Below are 21,627 nucleotides of genomic sequence, written 5' to 3'. Positions count from 1 at the left end.
AGGTAGGAGGCGTTCACGTGTTGTCTGTGTGCGTTAAGGTCAAACTGACACTCCTGATTACATGTAGTGACTCAACCATTAGATGACCTGTTATGCTGATACACCTGATGTCCTTTGATGCCAAAGATTTTAAAGATTTCAATCAGATTTCTTTACATTCAGGATGGAAAAGCCGTAGAAATAATAACTGTGAAACATGGACAAAGTCCAAAGTGCATTACAAGGCACGTGTTCATATGTGCGTATCATCATTGTAAGAAAAAATAAAGTTAAGTCTCCAGATTTTTTTATGTTTGAAAAACTTTTTTTCAAAAAACGTTTTAACAGGGTGACCTAAAGGTGACAGCGCAGACAGTTCAAGTCTAACTGAAGGTAACAGCAGTCCAAATTCAAAACACCGGCCAAAACAAAAACAGTCTTCCCGGACCGGAATGGAAATTTCAAAGGAGAACATACTGGCTGCATTGTTGTCGGAGAAGCCTGTATTTCAATTCAGCATGTTTCCTTAATCTCTGATGACATATCATGGTCATTTTATGATTTATTACAGTAAATATATCACATATTGGTCCTTTGTAGAAGGAGTAAAATCCCTCCCAAAAATAGCGAAGTCAGTTTTAGTCATGTAGCCCAAAATCCCAAATTTTCCTCAATGTGCTTTACAATATGTACAGCACATGACACCCACTATCCAGAAAAAACTTGGAAACTAAAATACTTTCATTAAAAACATTATTTATCCACAGGTTTTTAAGAGATTTGAACGATATGATTCATACTTGTTTACAGTAAATAACTTCCTGCTGCAACAAGCACAGCTCGTTTACTTCCACAAACTAAACAGAACTAGAATTACCGCCTCGCGGTTGTGTACCTCTGCCAACCAAAATGTCGTCACTTCATAATTTTATCCTGTTCTAGACAACAGCGGGCAGAAGGAACCTTTTAGTTCCTTGAAAAGTACCCAACTTTTGGGGGAACCCGGCTTAAATAGAACTACAATAACGACCTTGCCTTTGTTTGCCTCCGCCTACCAGTCAAGTATTATATATAGTATATTAAAAAAAGACACTGATGATAGGAAAGTAAGTAAGAGTTCAGGTGAAAACGTGCATCACATTGGTTCTTCCTACCTTCGGGGGGCATGAGGGTTTTGTTGTTCTGGGTGCACCAGCCCACCGGGTGCAGCTCGGCCGTCATGACATCACACCAGAAGTCGGCCTTGCGGTCCTCGCCGTAGCCGCTGAAGCGCAGCAGCAGCAGCTGGCCGCACGTGGTGATGATGGTGGCGACCCAGTACGAATCCGGGCTGCTCTTATTGGCCACTTCCAGCTTCATACCGGGCTGGAAGCTGCTCTGCAGGCTGATCTCCACCTGAGAGACAAATGAAACACAACGTTAACTGTCTTTTTTTTTTAAAACCTGGGTCTTAGTTTTGTTGTTATTATAACATTTTACTGAAAAAGTGTCCGTTATAATCACTTCTTAATGCTTGGAAAAACTGTGCACACACAACTAGAGTAAGTATGACAGGTCAAAGGTGAATCAGGGAGGAAGTTTATAGACAGATTGGGCAATAAATCTAATGTTTGCCTTTCTTTGTTTGGGTTTGTTTGCAGCCTGTCTGACTGTCTGACCGCTCATGTCCCTCGCTCTGTTGGACTCTGTTGGTGCTACGTCCACCTGCAGATCTGAGAGTCCAATTTGGTAAGTTAATGTTATCAAAACCAACACGAGTGATGGTCAAACTATGAAAATGTGACCCCAAAAACAACTTTCATGATGTTAATAGTACAGTACATCACCCAGTTTTAGCAGCAGGTGAGTGATTTTGACGAGCAAGATTTTTGGATTAAAGCAAAGTGTTGACAGAAAACGTACAGGTGAGGCTTAATTACCAACAAGTATAATCAAAGAGCCTGGTGACTCTTTTAAAGAAAACAGCCTAAAACAAAAACCTCAGCACTAAACAAACCGCCTCTCTGCTTGTCCTTGTGCATGAGAAAGTGATAAATCTGTACGACAGTGAATGCAGCGCAGCATAATGCGTTTCCACCATAGCCACGGGCTGCTATACAATTCTCGAGAAGCCCAACAGGATGTTCACATTCAACGCTCCCACAAACGCACACATTCGCGAGTGAATGGAAAAAGCCAACATCTTAGAAATAAACATAATACAAATGGCCCTGTGACTTCCTGCTACAACAATGCAAACGTGCTGTATCACTCTGGCTGGCTTATGTAAGAGAGCTACGGGGCAGCAAACACTCAGTGTGTGTGTGTGTGTGTGTGTGTGTGTGTGTGTGTGTGTGCAGGCCCAAGAGAAATCACTGTTTCAATTTGTCCAGGCACATAGAGAGCGAGAGCGAGAGAGAGAGAGAGAGAGAGAGAGAGATGAGGGCTGCACTTTACTGAATCACATTTTTCTGGGGAATTCATGGTCTGTTTCCCAGTGACTCAATCCACTTACCAACAAGGCAATTTAGCTTCCCGGGAGACCTCGCCCGCTCAAAATCACCACACAGACAGTTTGTCCAACATCGCCGGCTCGCTCATAAAAACCCACATATTCTTAATCTCGCCCTTATTACCAGTCATCGCTCCGAGTGATGTAAGACACCGAAACGCCGGCACGCTCCTTTAAATCTTAAATTACCAGGCAGCAGACACGTTTCCACCTTTTTTTGAAGGCCCGGCTGAGCGCCGTGAGCCTCATCGGACAGACAGCTGCTCCACGCGGTCAAACACAGAGTCAGCTGAGGTGGATAAAGACCTCGCATCCAGGCATCCAGGATCAACTGCACTCGCCCATCTGGCGCTCTCCTGTGATGTAACATGTTAATGGAGGCAAAGCCTTGTAATTGTTCGGTAACAGGTTTTTTGGGGGGATTGCAATCAAAAAGTGTACGCTGAAACGTCTGAAAATGTTTTAATCATATGCTGAAATGCCATAAAAACTAGAATTACCGCCTCGCAGTTATATTACCGGTAATACTTTATAATGACCATCATTTATAAATGGTAAATTGATAGTTAATTAAACTTAGTTAATAGTTATTTTACTGTTAACAAACAACTAAATTATAATTAATAATGTTTACTAATTATTAGTAATGCTATAATTTATGTAATTTTAACAGTTTGTTGTTGCATACATTATAACACTTTATATAATATGTATATTTGTTATAATATGTGCATCGATAAACTGATAATAAATAGTTTACTAATCAGAATGTAATCAGAATGTAATTGTCTCTTATCAGCAATATATCATTTATAAATTAATTATTTCATATTACACAAACTACTGGTAAAATAATATAAATCATAGCATTACTAATAATTGGTAAACATTAGTAATTATTATTTCATTGTTTGTTGACAGTAAAATAACTATTAACTAAGTTTAATTAACTATCAATTTACCATTTATAAATGATGGTCATTATAAAGTATTACCGGTAATATAACTGCGAGGTGGTAATTGTAGTTTTTATGGCATTTCAGCATATGATTATAACATTTTCAGATGTTTTAGCGTACACTTTTTGATTGCAATCCCCCCCAAAAAACTCCGCCTTTAATTAACTATCAATTCACTATTACATTTTTTAACTATCACTGGTTATAAAGTGTTACCTAATTAGCACATGAATTCTTGAGTTATGGCGAAAAACACTTTATGTTCCCAGCAGTGGTGGAAGAAGTATTCAGATTCTTTATTTGTGTTAAAGTACTAATACCACACTGTAAAATACTCCACTGCAAGTAAAAGTCCTGCATTCAAAACCTTACTGAAGTAAAAGTATGTATCCGCTAAATGTACTTAAAGCTACTACGAAGAACTTTCATTCTGTGTTGATTTTGGCGACCCCTGTGGACAAAAGCGGTAGTGTTTCCGAGCACCAGAGTCCCTTTAGAAAACCTTTCATTTTACTCCGGCAGGTTTGAAAGCTGTGAGATAAATGTAGTGGAGTAAAAAGTACAATTTCCCTCTAAGGTGTAGTTAGTATAAAGTTATGTAAAATGGAAATACTCAAGTAAGTTCTTTGAATTTAATGTACCTAGTCTTCCACATCACTTCAAAAACAGGAACAATATGTTGCCGGTTAAAGGAAGTTGGATCAATAATCTATTACACACAACACCGTAGATCCTGGAAATGATTTCACATTCAGATATCTTCCTCAGAATGGATCCAACACATTAATTAAAGATTGTTTACATGCAAACAGAGCTAATATAAAAAGGCAACGCAGCAGTTTATTAACATTGGAATAGTTTGTTTAGCCCCTTCCATACAGGTCTGTATGCTTTACAGGTGACTGACAAGCTAATAACAAGGCGGTACAAAAATAAACAGTCAAACAATCCCGGCAAAGATAAATCCAGTCCAGCTGGCAGAGGAGCAACTATTCAAGACAATGCAGCTCAAAGACTCTTTGAATACTGGTGCCATTACCAAACCTGACTTTAGGTACCAAAACAACACTTCTTTTGATAGCTCAGTTTGCTGAGTCTTAAACAAACGTCTTGAAAACTTTGTGTTTGTATTGATTTCAGCTTTGCTTTGGAAAGTAAATTCATCATCATTCTGTCACTGCAGCAGTTCTGCTGAGAGCAGCATGGAGACGTTTAGCGGAAAAACAAATTAGATGATTCAGTTTTCTTTTTTGGAGTAATTCAGTTTCTCTTCACCCACGTGTCTGAATAGGAACATTTCCACTACAAACAAGTGTATACGCAGAGATTTAGTTTCGCTACCATAGATGTGTGAGATCCCTCTTAAGCAGCAGCAGCAGGTAGAGATTAAACAGGTGAGTTTGACATGTTAAACAGGTCGCCCAGTTGGTGATGGCAACATGCAGCTCAGCCGACCTCTCAGCTGACCTCCACTATGTCTGTCTGTCTGTCTGAAGTAACTCAGCAGACTGTGCTTCAGAGTTTTCCTCAGTCTGTGTTGCATCGATCCTGATCATGTAGATGACATTTCAAGCAGGTTTTTTTTAAACTTGGGCCTCATTTCTTTTTAAATCTGATGAATCAGTTTTCTTGAGAAGTTTAGCTGTGTTCAGCCGTTTCCTGACTCAGATGTCTGAGATAAAGATCAGGCCTCCCGTAGAACAGACATGATTAACACTTACTGTAATTTGACACGTTGCAACACAGACTTTGGTGTGATTCAGCATTAAAAACGCAGATTTTAAAAGCACTTTTTGACGTCTATCTACTTTAGGGCTGCACCTAAAGATGATCTTTTAATTAATATAACAATTAATTTACCCAAATTAAATATCAAAAACTTGTCTTATTAATATGTCAATATTTTATTCAATAATTTTCTCTTAAAAACAAACAAATGTAACAAGATAATAGACCCTGTTTGTCAGATGCCTGATCAGAAAAATACATAAATTCGAAAGGATTGCTGTGACAATTTAATCACCGGATGTCATAGCAAATCTGAACTGGAGGATAAGTATTTTTGCTGAAGTACTTGACTTAAAACTTAAAATAAATTATCATGACATGGATTGATTTCATCACTGGAGTAATATGCAATTAAGATACTGGCAAAATGTATTTTTGTCACAGACTGTAAGAGAAGACTGTAACGTTAGATTAAACCATTTTCTCACTCATGCATGGCTGTTAAAATAAACCCGCAGAATAACAACGTTAGATGATGCATGGTGTTACGTTACCATAACAGCAGCGGTGCAGAAATGACTTTTAACATGGGGGCGATGAAGAAACATTTAGAAAAACAATGTTAAGTGACTGCTTCTAACAGAAACACATTGATAATATATCATGCTTTGGTGGGGACTAAAAGTAAACAGGGCTACGATGTCTTGCTGCCGCTGTCGTCTTGACAAAGCGCTCCAGGATGCTTTTGCTTTCGGAAGTGTTTGTGCATAACAGTTATACTGCTGTGATAAATTATTTCCAATCTGCAACACGTTGTTGGGTCTCTGCGTAAAATACTTTCACACTTTAGAGGATCGTGGGCGAGTGCCATTCTTGTGCCGCGCCACCGCACGTTATGCAAATCGACGTATATTTGTAATCGATGGCGTTGTTTACGTCAATTAATTGTTCCAGCCCTAATATACTTACAAGTAGAATCAAGCAGTGATAATTTTAGTTTTTTTTTTCTCCTAAATTTATGATTTTATAATCTCGGAATTTTTTGAGATTTTTTCTTGTAAATTTACGACTTTAATCTCTGAGTTTTTTCCCAGATTATTACCCCTCTCCCCCTGTGATTTTTCATTTAATTGAATTTTTTAAGATTATTTTTGGGGCTTTTTTTCCTTTATGTGATAGTGACAGTCATGATTGTGAAAGGGGGAGAGAGGGCAAATGCAGCAATGGCCACAAGTCGGATTTGAACCGAATCCAAGGCACAGTCAGGACTCTGCCTTTGTACATGGGGTGCCCCAGATGCAAACAGACAAAGTAGTAAAATAAACACCTAAATGTGTAATTTGGATGTTTTCTTTCCCCTAGTCTGAAAGAAGACATGTTATGGAAGCAAAATAGCCCAAAATATTTACCTCAGAGTAACTATTTGATTCACCTTCCACATTTCTGTCACTATTAGTTTAGTGAAAATATTGAAAATGACCTTCCTCAAAAGCAAACACAACACGGTGCTCATTTGCATCCATGCTATTGTTTTCTTTTGTGCCTCAGTAATTACCCTTAATTGTGTTTTCAAAAAAACAAGCAAAGGTCGTCTGACAACTTGTGCGTCACGAGGGAACCGAGCCAATGAGAGCAGAGTTAGCGTTGTGATGCCAAGGCCTGGCTCGCTCTAATATGTCATTAAAGGATTTCTGCATATGGTGTTTATCTATGAGGCTGTGTTTAAAGGATCAGGGGTTTAAAGTGTGAGATGGAGATCATACGCAGTCACTCACATGTTTGAAGGTGGTGTGAGGAGCGGCGTTGGCCCCCGTTTCCTCCATGTACTCCTCCCAGTTAAACTCGGCCTCTTCCTCCATGGAATCTGCATCTGAATGAACGAAAATTGTCAGTCGTCATCGCCAATAAAAATAAACAACGAGCCGCCTTGACCCGAGGCGTTTCATTTATGGGACGGCATGCCAGTAGCAATTAAACACACAGTCACAGTGCTTTGCAGATGTAGCTGATCTCGCCAAAAAAAAACACAACATGAAATTATCTGTGCGCACGCCTTGTTGTAAAGTCTTCAAATGTAATGCCAGTAATGTTCCTCCTGAAGGTGAGGATTTTTTACTTCACCTGTGGGGACACTGATACACGACAGGTGCTATGTGTCAGGTATCTGTGTGAATGTGAAGAAGCGGGACTGAACCTGAGCTGATGTCTGCTCGCGTCTTCTCATGAACGCACACTTGTTCACAAACAGAGCGTTTCCCTTTCCAATTGACATATTTAGTGTCAAAAATCACAGCAGTCACACACTTACTGCTGAAGTTAACATGCTTCTTAGTGAGAGCAGTTGTTCTGCTCATCCAGTTCAGAAATTGTATTAACCTTCCTGTTTTCCTTGGGGCAAATTTGACCCGTTTTCAAACTTCATCATATCACAAATATGGGTTTCTTTCATCTGATTGCCCCAAAATAACATGGATGAAAGTAATTCATAATTTCTGGGGGGTTTTCATACTAAAAAAGGAGGTATAATTTCATGTAAATGAAGTTTATTGACCATAAATTACAGAAAAAAAGTGTAAAATTTGTGGTAATGAGTTGGAAAGAAGTTAGCTAAAAATGGGCTGCCATTGAAAATGTTATAAATTATAATATTTATAATATTCTGACTAAACTTTGACATATACCCATCTGTGATAATCCATCAATATTATGTTCCAATGATACTAACTACAGTCAAAGTAAAAAAGAAAATCTGCTTTTTTTTACTCAAAAATTGGGTTTAAATTCATGGAAATAATGTTTATTAATCATAAATTCCCCCCAAAAAGTGTAAAACTTGTGGTAATGAATTAGATGATAATTTATAGTTTATGCTTTATAAACCGTCAAACCAGACCAAAAGTTGCACGGTCGACGGCAAAGACAATAGGAGGGTTAAACACATCCCTTTTCGATGATCTCTCCTCATAATCAATACATTCAGACTCTTTCTTCAGCATCAGAAGCAAGCAGGTTAATTGTTGTCTGTAGCTCCAGAGTTACAGAGCAAACAGGAATCATTAATAGCTAATTTTCTGAGACTTTTCAAGGTGCAGGTTCAGGGTTTCTGCAAGGTGCACAGTTAAAAGTTAAATTTAAGGGCACTTTCAGAAGCCATAGTCCGTTTCGCTAGTCCGAATCAGAGTGAAATTGATGCTTTTGGTTAATTCTCTATTTAGTCTGGTTCGGTTTTAAAGCACAAATTAAAAAGGACCAAATAAAAAAATGTATTTGCTGAGGAGCATGTACGAATGTGGAGCAGAGCCAGGAATGTACTGCAAGAGTCTTTCTTATTGGGCATAAATTTGGCGGTGGAAAATGTAAACACTGAAATCAGCAAACACGGAGAAAACACTAACCGTGTTATTTCTCATCTTGGTGTTTTTAAAGGGCTAATTCAGATTCACCAAAGTCACACAATGACAAAAACAAACTAACAGATCGAGGCAGCGGTAGACCAGCAACTCCCGTGTTCTGCGATGTAATATTACCGTTTTTGTCAATGGAGTCTGGTGAAGAGGGCATAGATGACGGCTTCAGCTCCCCGTCAGAAACGGCTGTCTTGACGGCGAGGTCAAGCAGTGAAAATATTCTAAATATAGCGTACACTTAAACTGACATTGATTCGTCTACAGCAGTATATTGCTTCGCTCCTGTGCTGGTACTCCTGTCGTGCTGACCGTTATCTACTGTAGGTAATACACTGACTCTGGATAAGTACCTCATACAACCCCACAAAACACCCGAACTATCCCTTTAAAAGGAAAATCTACAAGAGACTAAAAGTCAGAATAAAAAAAGTGAATTTATAGAGAATCTCATGAGAGCCGTCTGTCCAGAGTTCCTCCGTTATCAGCAACAGCAAGATTCCTGCGGTCTATGTTGATCTGTTGATCTGATGAGGGCGTGGGACCGACCCGGCCACATTCAAGGTAGAGATAAAGCTTCGGGGCCTCCTCACCTGATTTCACCTCTTCTTCTTTCCCATTGGTCGGACAGTGTGACTTCACCGCGGTGAGAGCCAACGGCTGCTCCTGGGCCAGAGACTGCATCCTGCACCTCCACTTCCTGGTGAGCGTTTAACCTTTGACCCGAGGTGTGTCGGTTATTCTTCACTGCATCTCTCGCTTCCCTCGACAGCTCTGGTGCAGAAACAATATAAGGAGTAAATTAATGTGCTGATTTATCAAATAATGTCTATTGTTTAGAAAACAATCCATGACATTTCCCCCCTTACCAGAACCATAAAAGTTCATAAAAAGCTTTGACATTTGCTAAAATAAACACCCACTTTATATTTGATAAGAGTTTCCTTAGAAAAATAAAGACAGGAAATGATGCACTTTGCATTTCTCGTTTCTGAGAAGTGGGTGGTTAGCATGAACAGTGACCGCCACGGTGGCAAAAAGAGAAGAAACATGAACTTAACCAACATGAGATCCAAAGAAAAGACAGCTGATCTCTGGGGAAGTCCAGAGCAAAAAACTCTGCAGCCGAAAAGCAAAGTGTAAGAAAAGAAACAAAACGAAGATCTTGCAGTTTTTCAAACTAATTTGAAGCGTAATTAAAGCCGAGCAGAAAGCCTGTTATTGTGTTTAATTGCAGAGCGAACTCGGCCTCTTCAGCCTGCGTTCCTGTAATATCAGGTTATGCTCATTGTCTGCCGGGCTGCTTTCATTTACATACCACAGCAAAACTAAATCAGATAACCAATCAGAGTGAAACAAAGTAGAAAAACTGGAATGACACGAGCGAGACAACAGGCCGACAAATTAGTGGCAATATTCATACAGGCGACCGTGGAGAGAGAATTATCCAGAATATAGAAGGTAAAAGAGGAAACCATAAATATGTATTTATATGAGAGGGACTAGAGCTGCCTAATGTTGGGCTATAATCACCGTGATATATTAAACACAATCAGTTTCACTAATGAGGTCATTAGTTCTGCTAATTAATACATCAATTAGTGAATGTTTCTTTGTCAAAATGGGTTTTGAAATAGCATAAATGTAGTAGTCAATCAAAATAGGGCTGTCAATCGATTAAAATATTTAATCACGATTAATCGCACATTTTTTAAAACCAGTTTAACCAGCGAGGAACCAAATTAAGAACGCAACACAAGCTCTCACAGGGAGCTGAGAGGGTAAAAAAGAGGATTAAAGTTGACTTTTTAATGTTTTTAACAATTAAAAAATGTAATCGCGATTAATCGCACATTTTTTATCTGTTCTAAATGTACCTTAAAGGGAGATTTGTCAAGTATTTAATACTCTTATCAACATGTGAGTAGACAAATATGCTGCTTTATGCAAATATATGTATATATTTATTATTAGAAATCAATTAACAACACAAAACAATGACACATATTGTCCAGAAACCCTCACAGGTACTGCATTTAGCATAAAAAATATGCTCAAATCATAACATGGCAAACTGCAGCCCAACAGGCAACAACAGCTGTCAGTGTGTCAGTGTGCTGACTTGACTATGACTTGCCCCAAACTGCATGTGATTATCATAAAGTGGGCATGTCTGTAAAGGGGAGACTCGTGGGTACAAATAGAACCCATTTTCATTCACATATCTTGAGGTCAGAGGTCAAGATGCGGAAAAAATATGCGATCAATTAATCACAATTACATATTTTAATTGATATACAGCCCTAAAATTGACTAAAGAAATCTTAGTCGACTGAGAACAAAACAACCAATTAGCTGACTAATCTAATCTAAAACTGGCTATTTCTGAAGAATCCGCACATAATTATATGAAAGTAATCATCTTCTCCACAACAACACACCCAGTCCGTCACTTGCCTGGTGGTGGTTGTCCTACAGTAGGTCATGCAGTAACATCACCAATGACTCACTGTCTGACTTTCACCAGGTTTCATCAACCCTGGCAATAAAACGCCGATGCAATCACACAGCGATCCCCGAAATCAACCCAAAAACAACTCTCAACTTTGAAATCAATATCCAGAAGAGCCGAAAATATCCGTATTGTGTGATTGAGTAAGCCACACATCCTGAGATGTTCCCAAAAGAGGAAAAAATAAGAGAATCCAACAATCCTCTTATGAAAATAGATTGAAGTCCTGCGTCCTTGAAAATCCTGAGGAAATGAAAGCACAGAGACACAACGCTCACGCTGCTGTTTGAGCCCAGTGTATTTACAGCTATGAAGGCAGTGACAGTCTCCACAGCCACCCGAGTGTGAGCGCCACCCCCCTCTCCACCTCCGCTACACACACCCCCCTGACGTCCCACAGTGGCTCCAGCAAACATACGTTGCGTAAACAACAAGCTGAGCTAATTTGGCTCACATGACGCCGCTCGCTGCCCTTCTCCCCCCTCACACACTATCAGTGTTTCTTGCCCAAGAGCCCTTTCAGCAGCATTGACACATCGCTGTCGTCAGCATGCAGTCCTCCACATTAAAACTCATTAAAGTGAACTCTGGTATCAAATAGTGCGAGGAGGAGTTCTCTCAGCAGCTGGTTTTTCCCCTTAAAATTCCCCTTAAGCTGCTGTTTTTTTCCACCACACTGTGTAACAGTATCACATAGATTCTGCATCTGCTTGTTTCAACACTTCAGGAAAGCTGAGGATGTTTTAGGGCTGCAACTATTATTTTCTAGATTAATCGATTAATCGTTTGGGCTATAAAATGTCAGAAAATAGTGAAAAATGTCGATCCCAGTTTCTCAAAGTCTAAGATGACGTCTTAAAATGTCTTGTTTTGTCAGATACTCAGTTTAATGTGATATAAAACCGAGAAAAAGCAGGAAATCTCCATATTTGAGAGGCTGAAAACATCATTTTCTGACATTTTTGCATGAAAAATTACTCTAACGATTCATCAATTATCAACATAATTGTCGATTTAAGTTATTTATTTTAAGCAAAAGTGGCAAAACGTGAACTGGCTCCAGCTTTTCTTCTGTTTAATGTTATTGTAACTTGAATATTTTTAGATTTCTTTAGTCGATTGGTCATTTTTAATGCTTTTTTCAAGCTGAATGACTTATTTCCAAGAAACTTCTGAGCACATCTCTGATAAACACCAGATTTAAAGTGGTGCTTTTGTCTGATTCTTTGTGGAGAAACTCAACTAATCGATTAGTTGACTAAGAATTTCTTTGGTCGAGGACAGCCCTAGTTTTAGATGACATTTGTCTATTTTTCAGTCTGTTTTGTGGTTATACATGTGCCTATTTTGTCTTTAAGACTTGAAATCTGCTGTTGTTTTCTCCATAATAACAGATATTTTCTGTAATGTACCTTTACATAAGTTGTAGGATTACGACACAACCCCAACACAAATAGTTTCCATATGTCATCTTGATTTCTGTTAGGCTTATTTATGAAGCGTTAATGATGTTGTACAAGGAGTGCATTGAGTTATACGCAGATATAGAGGGATGAGGCACCTGGTGGACTAGTGATAAGACCTATAGCAAATACTATGATTTCAGCTTGAACTGAAATGATGAGCCGATTAATCGATTAGTCGGTCGACGGAAAACTAAGCAGGAACTCTTTTGATAATTGATTTCATTCATTTTTTTAGCAAAACGTCTCGGTCCATCGGCAGTAAATTAATCAAGTTATTTATCAAGCAAAAATGGCAAAACATTAACTGGCTCCAGCTTTTTCTCTGTTTCATATCATTGTAAAGTGAATATTTTTATGGTTTTGGACTGTAATACAATCAATTTAAAGACATCACTTTGGGCTTTTTACATTTTTATACACTAAACGATTTAATCTATTCATCAAAAATGTCATTAACAGATAATGTAGCCACTACTATAAATCAAAAAAGGCCGCTAAGAGGCTAAGTCTATAGGCTCTTAGCTGTGACGCATTCAAACAAATCCATATTTAAATCCAGATGCGGTTTATGCTGTTTATTAAACGAAAAGAATCACAAACAATAACTGTACTGGAATAAATAAAGTAGGACGTGACGGTCAACAGAAAATATCGGAGCCTAGCTCACCCTCTTTGTGTAAATCCTGCCGTCCAAGTGAGCAGGTAAATAAAGTGAAACCACACCCCTGTGCCAATTATCTAAGTGAGTAAACAAAAAGAACAGCTTAAACAAATAATAATGAACGCAGGCTAAATACACATTTTAACTCCTAAAGATAAATTAATTATGAAAAAGATGATTAATTGCAGCCATAATTGAAATACTCTAGAGGTCTTGCACCGTATATTCAGTGTTTTGTTTTGGTTCTATACTCCAGCACATTGAGTTTTAAAACGAAACAAAGACTGCGTGTGCTGAGCTTTAATTAGAGGGTTTTAACAACCACATCAGATGAAAAGTGTAGGAACTGAAGCCCTATCATTGTCCTCCTGCGCTGTCCAGAAATTGGACACAATACGATTACTCAATACAGATGTGAAAACATTAAAACTGAAAGTTGTTTCGTTTCTGATCCAACATGCTGGATGAATGTCAGAGCCACAAACACAGGAAATGTGTCATAGTCCAAATACTTTTGAACTGCGTTGCTCATTTCCCAAAAAAATACACCCTGACATATTTACTATCTTAGTAAACTTTTCGGTGGAATTTTTAAAAGGTCACATATTTCACTCTCCTACTTATCAAGTTAATACAGTTCCCCCGAGGTCTTCTCATAGCCGGCCCACATTTATGTTTCCTATAAAATAGATCTTCTGTGGGTGTGAACAGTTTGTGAAAGTGGAAACTTTACTGCCAAATCCTCCAAAAAGAGTGACATACTATAACTAATCATAGTTGTAGCAGGCTCAGTTTTAAAGTTAGAGTGAAGATACTGGTATCATATGAAACTAGAAAACCTAAAGAATCCATTGGTACCTGCCATGTCATACTAGCTTGCCAGGAAGGAGGCTAAATAATACTCCAAACTTGTGCTAATTTTGGCGAGGAAAAACTGGCATGGCCATTTCCAAAGGGGTCCCTCGACCTCTGACCTCCAGATATGTGAATGAAAATGGGTTCTATGAGTACCCACGAGTCTCCCCTTCACAGACATGCCCACTTTATGATAATCACATGCAGTTTGGGGCAAGTCATAGTCAAGTCAGCACACTGACACACTGACAGCTGTTGTTGCCTGTTGGGCTGCAGTTTGCCATGTTATGATTTGAGCATATTTTTTTATGCTAAATGCAGTACCTGTGAGGGTTTCTGGACAATATTTAATATATAATAATTTCTCATGTTGATAAGAGTATTAAATACTTGACAAATCTCCCTTTAAGGTACATTTTGAACAGTTAAAAAAAGTGCGATTAATTTGAGATTAACCGCGATTAACTATGGACATCATGCGATCAATCGTGATTAAACATTTTAATCGATTGACAGCCCTAATAATGACTAATTGACTAAAGAAACCTTAGTCGACTAAGACCAAAAGATCTAATTAGGCGACTAATCTAATCTAAAACTGTCAGATACAAATTTGTGATTAATCCCGATTCGTTTGACAGCCCTACTAATAACATTAAAAAGTCAACGTTAATCATCTTTCTGACACTCTCGGCTCCCTGTGAGAGCTTGTGTTGCGTTTCTAAATTTGGTTCCTCGCTGGTTAAACTGGTTTTAAAACCCTCAGGAGCAGAAAACCATTCACAGGCTTTTGTTCATAAGGTCGCTGTCAATGTCAACAATTTGTCTTTATCCCTGGAACAAGCGGAGCAGCATTTGTTCTTGATGAAGCTTACTGGCCCGGAGGAAACAGCCCAGATTGGGTACCAGGGGGATTATACTGGTCTGGGAGAGTTAATCTCAGGACCCCTCTCAGATTGAGATTTTTTTTATTGATTAGCCCCTGGTGGGTCGCTGGGCATCCACATGTTGTCCTCCTGTCGTTCCCTAAACCCATCCATGCCAAAGATTTAATGGGGGATTTAGGAGATTAACTACCACTGCATGGGTTTGGGCTTTTATTGCATTACTCCTATTAGGTTCTCCTCTTTTTAGGCCCATCCAAGAGTTGTTTCCTCTTGGCAACAGGAGGCCTTTAATATAACAATTTGCCCTCTGTTTCTTCCTACAGTTTTTTAATGTGTACACACAATGCAGCCTGTGTGTTTCATGCCCAATTACGACAGCTAACTATAAAATGATGAAGTGCAAACAAGCAACAGTCCCTGGTGGACCAGAAATAAAAACAGGAGGAGAAAACAGCTAGCGGGGGGGAAACTCCCTCAGCTCTGAGATTTCTTATTTCAACATCAATGACTGGAAACGACTTCCAACAACGTGCACAACGCCGGAGCCAACACGTATAGCTGCACAACACCGTATATATACTGTACATCCTACACACTGTATAGCCGACACAACCTGCAGCGTCTTTAGTCTTCTACACAACAGGAGAGGTCAAATCCAACATTTCCCTACGTCCTCCCCTTATTCAAATACAGGCCGAGAGTTTGTTTGCCAACAGGAAGAAGAAAAGAAGGAAAGAAAGAAAGACAGAAAGAAAGAAAGAGACAGAAAGAGAAGGAAAGAAAGACAGAAAGGAAGACAGAAAGAAACAGAAAGACAGAAAGAAAGGAAGAGAAAGACAGGAAAAAAGAGAGAGAGAAAGAAAGAAAGAAAGAGAAGGAAAGAAAGACAGAAAGAAAGACATGAAGAAAGGAAGACTGAAGGAGAAAGAAAGACAGACAGAAAGAAAAGAAAGACAGAAAGAAAAAGGAAAGAAAGACAGAAAGAAAGACAGAAAGGAAGACAGAAAGAAAGACAGAAAGAGACAGAAAGAAAGAAAGAAAGAGAAATAAAGAAAAAGAAAGACAGGAAAAAAGAGAGATAGAAAGAAAGAAAGAGACATGAAGAAAGGAAGACTTAAGGAGAAAGAAAGACAGTCAGAAAGAGAAAAAAAGACAGAAAGAGACAGAAAGAAATGAAAGAAAGAGAAATAAAGAAAAAGAAAGACAGAAAGAGACAGAAAGACAGAAAGAGAAAGAAAAACCAAGAAAGAGACAGAAATAAAGAAGTGATCCTAACCTCATTATTTCCTGTAAAGTGACCTCCTCTCCTCTCCTCTCCTCTCTCTTGACTCTCTTGTCTCTCTATCTTTCCTCCTCTCTTCTTTAACTGATTGTCTTTGTGAGGAAACATTCAAGCAGATTAACACACAGTGGCTTCATCAAGAACAGATAAATGATAAACAAATGCTGATTAAAGCAAAAAACAGTCCAAAACCATCAATAATCTATAATATTGATATCTCTCCCAAAATAGATCCTATATACGTTTTTACCTTTATGGACACATTTTTAGTTATTCCTCTTAAAAGTGCTCTTTTTGGGGGTCATGTTTTATTTATCTACAAGCTATGCTTGGAAAAAAAATATCTTTGGAACAACAAGAAGTATATTTGCTCTTTTGACCACTTCATTGTGCTCCATTTCCCCCTATAATCATCAAAACAAAGGAAATTTAAGGAAATATATAAATGACTATAGCAGAAATACAACTTCCCCCTCATCTTCTGATCATGAATCACCCTGAAATTTATCTTATAATCATTTTTTTCTTTTGACCACTTCATTTTTTTTTTAGTTTTGGCAATCACTTATCTCCAAACAGCTCCTGAGGTTTTGTTATTATAAGGTGTATAACAATAAAAGTGGTAATATTTTAAGAAAATATAGCTGAATATAACAGCAATACAACGTTCCCCTCATCTTCTGTGCATTAATCAATCAATAATTTATGATCTCTCATAACTATTTGCACTTTTGACCACCTCATTCTGCTCAATTTCCCCCTATAACCGTCAAAACAACAATAAAAGTGGTAATATTTTAAGAAAAATAAAGCTGACTGTAGCAGCAATACAACTTTCCCCACTGTGCAATCATCAACATATTAATGTAAGATTTACACTCGATATTAATGTGTTATAATGTGCTGTAGAAAACAGACAGTGTCGCCTGAGCATTTGAGGATAAAAGTGAAAGAGGAAACGTTGAGTGCACATGAGGAAGATGAGGGTGTAGCCGAGCAGCAGCAGGCAGCAGGCTGTTTCTGCCACTCCGCTCATGTACTTTGCACACTCAAAACTGCATCGGAAAAAAACTCCCACGGAATCACCAAATGCTCACTTTGAATTTAATTGATTAAACCTCGTGTGTGTCCATCAAAAGAAACCGAACCGGGCTCGTTAGCTGCAGGGGTTTTATTTTTTCCTCGTTCAAAGATTTTAAGGCGCAGTTTCTCTTTCTCTCTCTCTCTCAGTCTCTCTCTTGGAAGCACCATACATAACCCGCCATGTTTTGAGAGTGCTTTTGACATTTTTTGGCTAGTGTCCGGTGTTTTCCGATGGCTTTTTACGCACCTAAAAGGGTGACCAAAAAAAACATACCCAAATGACTCACGTGTGAGTGCACGACTGCTCCAAATTCTGACGTTAAATGTGTGAAAACAACTTGCGCATCAAAGAGAAATAAACACATTAGAATAACAAACCAGTGCGTAATATTCAAATTCATTCCCCAAAAAATAACATGACGTGCTGTAAATTATAGAGGACACTTTGGACAACTATTTTCTCGTTTCTCTACAGAAACAGCCTCAGGAGCACTTCATGGTGGAGAGAAATAAGTCTCCTAGTGTTTATTCCGTCGACACAACAATTACGCAGCAGACGCACCATATCGGAGCGTCACCTGTCCTGTCTTACCTGTCCAAGTTTTCTGTGTGTGTGTCGCCTCCTCTCCTTCTCGAGGACCCTCTCTCTCTCTCTCTGTGTGTGTGTGTGTTTTCTCTCTCTCCTCGTCCAGCGAAGCTCAGCAACGCGAGCGACGTCTTTCAGCTGCTGCTGCTGCTGCTGCCCCTGTTACAATATGGCATCTCCCATCTGCGCATGTCCAAAAAAAACATCTACAGATATTTTTCCAAAGCCAACTCCTTCATAGTGCAGCAGCAAACTACATATTTCTAAAAAAAAAAAAGAAAAAAAAGAAAAGGGAACTGAAGTTCAGCTGTCAACAAACAACGTGAAAACTGAGTGTTACATGATGAAATATTGAAATATTTTTATAATATTTTTATAATGTCCTTGTTTTTATGATCATTTTATCTGTGTAAAGTGTCTTTGAGTATCCAGAAAAGTGCTATATAAATAAAATGTATTATTATATTATTATATTATTTTTCATTTTTTTATTAAAAGCTTATTTTAATGTAACCTAACAGCTTCAATATATAACAATTAATCAATTGAATCTCTCATTTTTGTTAGTGTTTACAGGCAATTCTTTGCTCCAATAACCACTATTTCTTTACAGTTTTATTACATAAAATAACTGCAAATAATAATTGCACTCTGGCAATATTTGCACTATCTGTTTATATCATGTTTATTTTTTGTTTGTAGCTTATTTTGTATATTGTATATTGGTAGAAATTCAATTTCTTTATTCTTATTTTATTCTAACGTGCTTTTGTTATTATACTGTTTAACTTGTACCAACAAAACCAAAGCAGATTCCTAGTGTATACTTCTTACACCTGGCAATAAACACGATTCTGATTCTGATTCTGATAAGATAAGACAATCCTTTATTAGTCCCACAGTGGGGAAATTTGCAGGATTACATCAGTAAAAAAACAAAAGCTGATAAATAAGCAAATGAACAATAAATATATAGTAAGTAAGTAAACCGTAAAAAAACAAGATATAAAAAAATGAGTTTTGGGGTTAGCTTTATTGCACATATGAACATGACATGTTGATATTGCACATTTTATTCATTTTGTTAACAGGAAGAAAAACTATGACCCATGTAATGATCAAAACAACGATAAAAGAATAAAAAATTTTAGGAAATATATAGAGCTATAGCAGCAACACAACTTTCACCTCATCTTCTGTGCATTAATCAGCCAGTAATTTATGATCTCTCATAACTATTTTCTCTTTTGACAACTTCATTCTGCTCAATTTTCCTCCATAATCATCAAAACAACAATAAAAGTGGTAATATTTTAAGAAAAATAAACTGACTATAGCAGCAATATAACTTTCCCCCCATCTTCTGTGCATTAATCAGTCAGTAAATTATGATCTCTTATAATTATTTGCTCTTTTGACAACTTCAATCTGCCCCATTTCCCCCTATAATCATCAAAAGAACAATAAATTAATAATATTTTAAGGAAATATATAGCAGCAACAACTTTCCCCTTATCTTATGATCATGAATCAGCCTGAAATTTATCTTATAACCATTTTCTCTTTTGACCACTTCATGTTTTTTAGTTTTGGCAATCACTTATCTCCAAACAGCTCTTGAGGTTTTGTTGTTATAATGTGGCCATCATGTCTTATCAGAGTCAACAGTATCCTCTAGTGGTAGGAGAGCATTGCACCACGTTTAATAGGCATGCCTCTGGTTCAAAGGTTGCCACATATTTCCATAAACAGACATATTAACACCACAGCCAGTAGAAGCTGGTCACAGGGAGATATGACACATGGGGGAAGTTTTTTGGCACTGAACTCTCAGAAAGTGAAACTGATTACTGCCCGTATAACACGAGGTTTGTTGGGGCAATTTCTAAATTAGGCTTCAGTGATATTAAAGTAGCATGTTCCTCTTTAAGCATGGAAGTTCACGCTTGACATTTGCGAAACAGCATGTGTGACAGAATAAAGGTCAAAGGTCTATTGTCCGTTTGACCTTTGAGCGTGTTTGTTACACTGCATATTGTGCTGGGAATCCCCTGAAAAAATCACCAAAATCTCCTGACTTTCACCCTCATACCCAGCCAGGTTTATGATAATGCAATATGTGACACACTGGGAAGTATATGAATAAGTTATATATGCATATTTCCAAAAAAAACAACGTGTTGCATATTTAGTTTTGCCTATTTTTTGTCTGTCTGGCTTGATTTTACTTGTTGGAAATGACATAGACGTAGATAAAATAAGATATTTCATTACTGTCAGAGTCAATAAAGAGACATGGATGTTTTGCAAAGTACATCTTTAAAATGGAAAGCCTGAAACAGCTTTTCAAAATAAATAAGATCCATATAAGAGTAACATAAAAGTATGTGCGAGATATCAAATTAAAGAGAACTCTGCAAGGTATTTCTGATTATATTGTGTTTTTAAGACATTCGGTAAATAGATGATTAAAGCGCATAAGAGACAAAAATAATAGTTCTTTTCGCAAAATTGTTTTTATATTTTCAAGCTTTTGTCAAATTTCTTGCGCTTTTAATGTGAAAATACTGGATACCTTCAAGACCTTCAAATTAAACTATCTTAGAAGGATAAATTACTCTAGAAACTTGCTTAATTTTAAGGGACCAGAAGCCGAAAAGGTTTAAGGAGGAAAGTCATCATATTAGGCTACAAAATAAGGGCAGCAATTTGTTTATAACTACAAACTATAACTGTTGGGGTGTATTTCAGTTAAAGACACACAAAGGAGTGATGAAGACAGGAGAAGAAGAGGCGCTCGTGCCACCGGTGTGATGCCTCTGGAGGAACAGATGGTTGGAGCGTGCGCCCTGCTCCATTAATCTGCCAGAGAAGAGGCTTTTCCAAAGCGCGCACGACAAAGGATTAACCCCCCTCCTTTTACGCACACAGGCGCGCACTTGTGCATGAGCCCGCAGCCATGAGACAGCAGAGGACTGTTTTTTTTGTTTTGGCTATACACTCATAAACGAGTCTCTGGTTGCAGGAAACAGGTTAAACATCAACTGGAGCTTCAATGAACTTCTCAGTTTGAGTCCTTTATGTAGGTATTTGTAGTCAAATAATTTATTTATTTAGGTTATTTATTCATGCTTGAATCCAAAATCTCCAACCAAACCTGGTGGAATTATAGACCCCCATGCAAAAATAGGCAATATACAGTATGTTCAGTGTTGAAAAGTAGGTGTGTCAGTTCAGCACTTCAAGCACTTACAGCCAAACTCCATTCAGAAATTGGCCATTTCTACTGAGATTGCTATTTACAGCTGATAGATGGATAGATAGATAGATAGATAGATAGATGGATGGATATAGATGGATAGATGGATAGATAGGTAGATAGATAGATAGATAGATAGATAGATAGATAGATAGATAGATAGATGGATGGATAGATCGATGGATGGATGGTAGGTAACTATTGATCCCGAGGGAAATTCAAGTTTCCAGCATCACAGTTCCATAGTGCAAAACATGTTAGTAAAAAGGCAGTAAAAAAGTTAGAAGTGCAAAGTACAAAAAAAATATACCAGATATAAAAATACAATGAGATGAAGAAAACTGTTAAAACTGAATATAGTGCAGGGTAACAGCTGTGATACAGGACTATTTAAAAAGTGAATATAGTGCAGAAGAGACTGTTAAAAATGAATATAGTGCAGGGTATAACTCTTCACTCTTCTCAGATTGTGTTC

General features: G+C 37.9%; 1 protein-coding gene across 12 annotated transcripts in view; it reads right to left on the bottom strand.

Annotated features, from left to right (window-relative positions):
• The window catches only part of sfmbt2 (Scm like with four mbt domains 2), a 50,242-nt gene extending 32,163 nt beyond the window's left edge, over positions 1-18,079 (bottom strand). For 3 of the 12 annotated variants that reach the window (XM_074625510.1, XM_074625518.1, XM_074625515.1), the window contains exons 1-4: positions 17,900-18,079; positions 9,155-9,335; positions 6,933-7,027; positions 1,134-1,374 (exon numbers count right to left, since the gene is read on the bottom strand). In XM_074625510.1, coding sequence (XP_074481611.1) covers positions 1,134-1,374; positions 6,933-7,027; positions 9,155-9,245 — 427 coding nt within the window. In that variant the 5' untranslated portion in view covers positions 9,246-9,335; positions 17,900-18,079. Of the gene's footprint in view, positions 1-1,133; positions 1,375-6,932; positions 7,028-9,154; positions 9,336-11,018; positions 11,421-16,218; positions 16,299-17,899 lie in introns of those variants that run through there. The other 9 variants (XM_074625516.1, XM_074625520.1, XM_074625509.1 and 6 more) reach the window with 7 other exon arrangements.
• Between the last annotated feature and the right edge of the window lie 3,548 nt (positions 18,080-21,627).

Source organism: Sebastes fasciatus, chromosome 23, assembly GCF_043250625.1.
Source record: "Sebastes fasciatus isolate fSebFas1 chromosome 23, fSebFas1.pri, whole genome shotgun sequence".
NCBI lineage: Eukaryota > Metazoa > Chordata > Actinopteri > Perciformes > Sebastidae > Sebastes > Sebastes fasciatus.
This window is presented reverse-complemented; position numbering and strand designations above follow the sequence as displayed.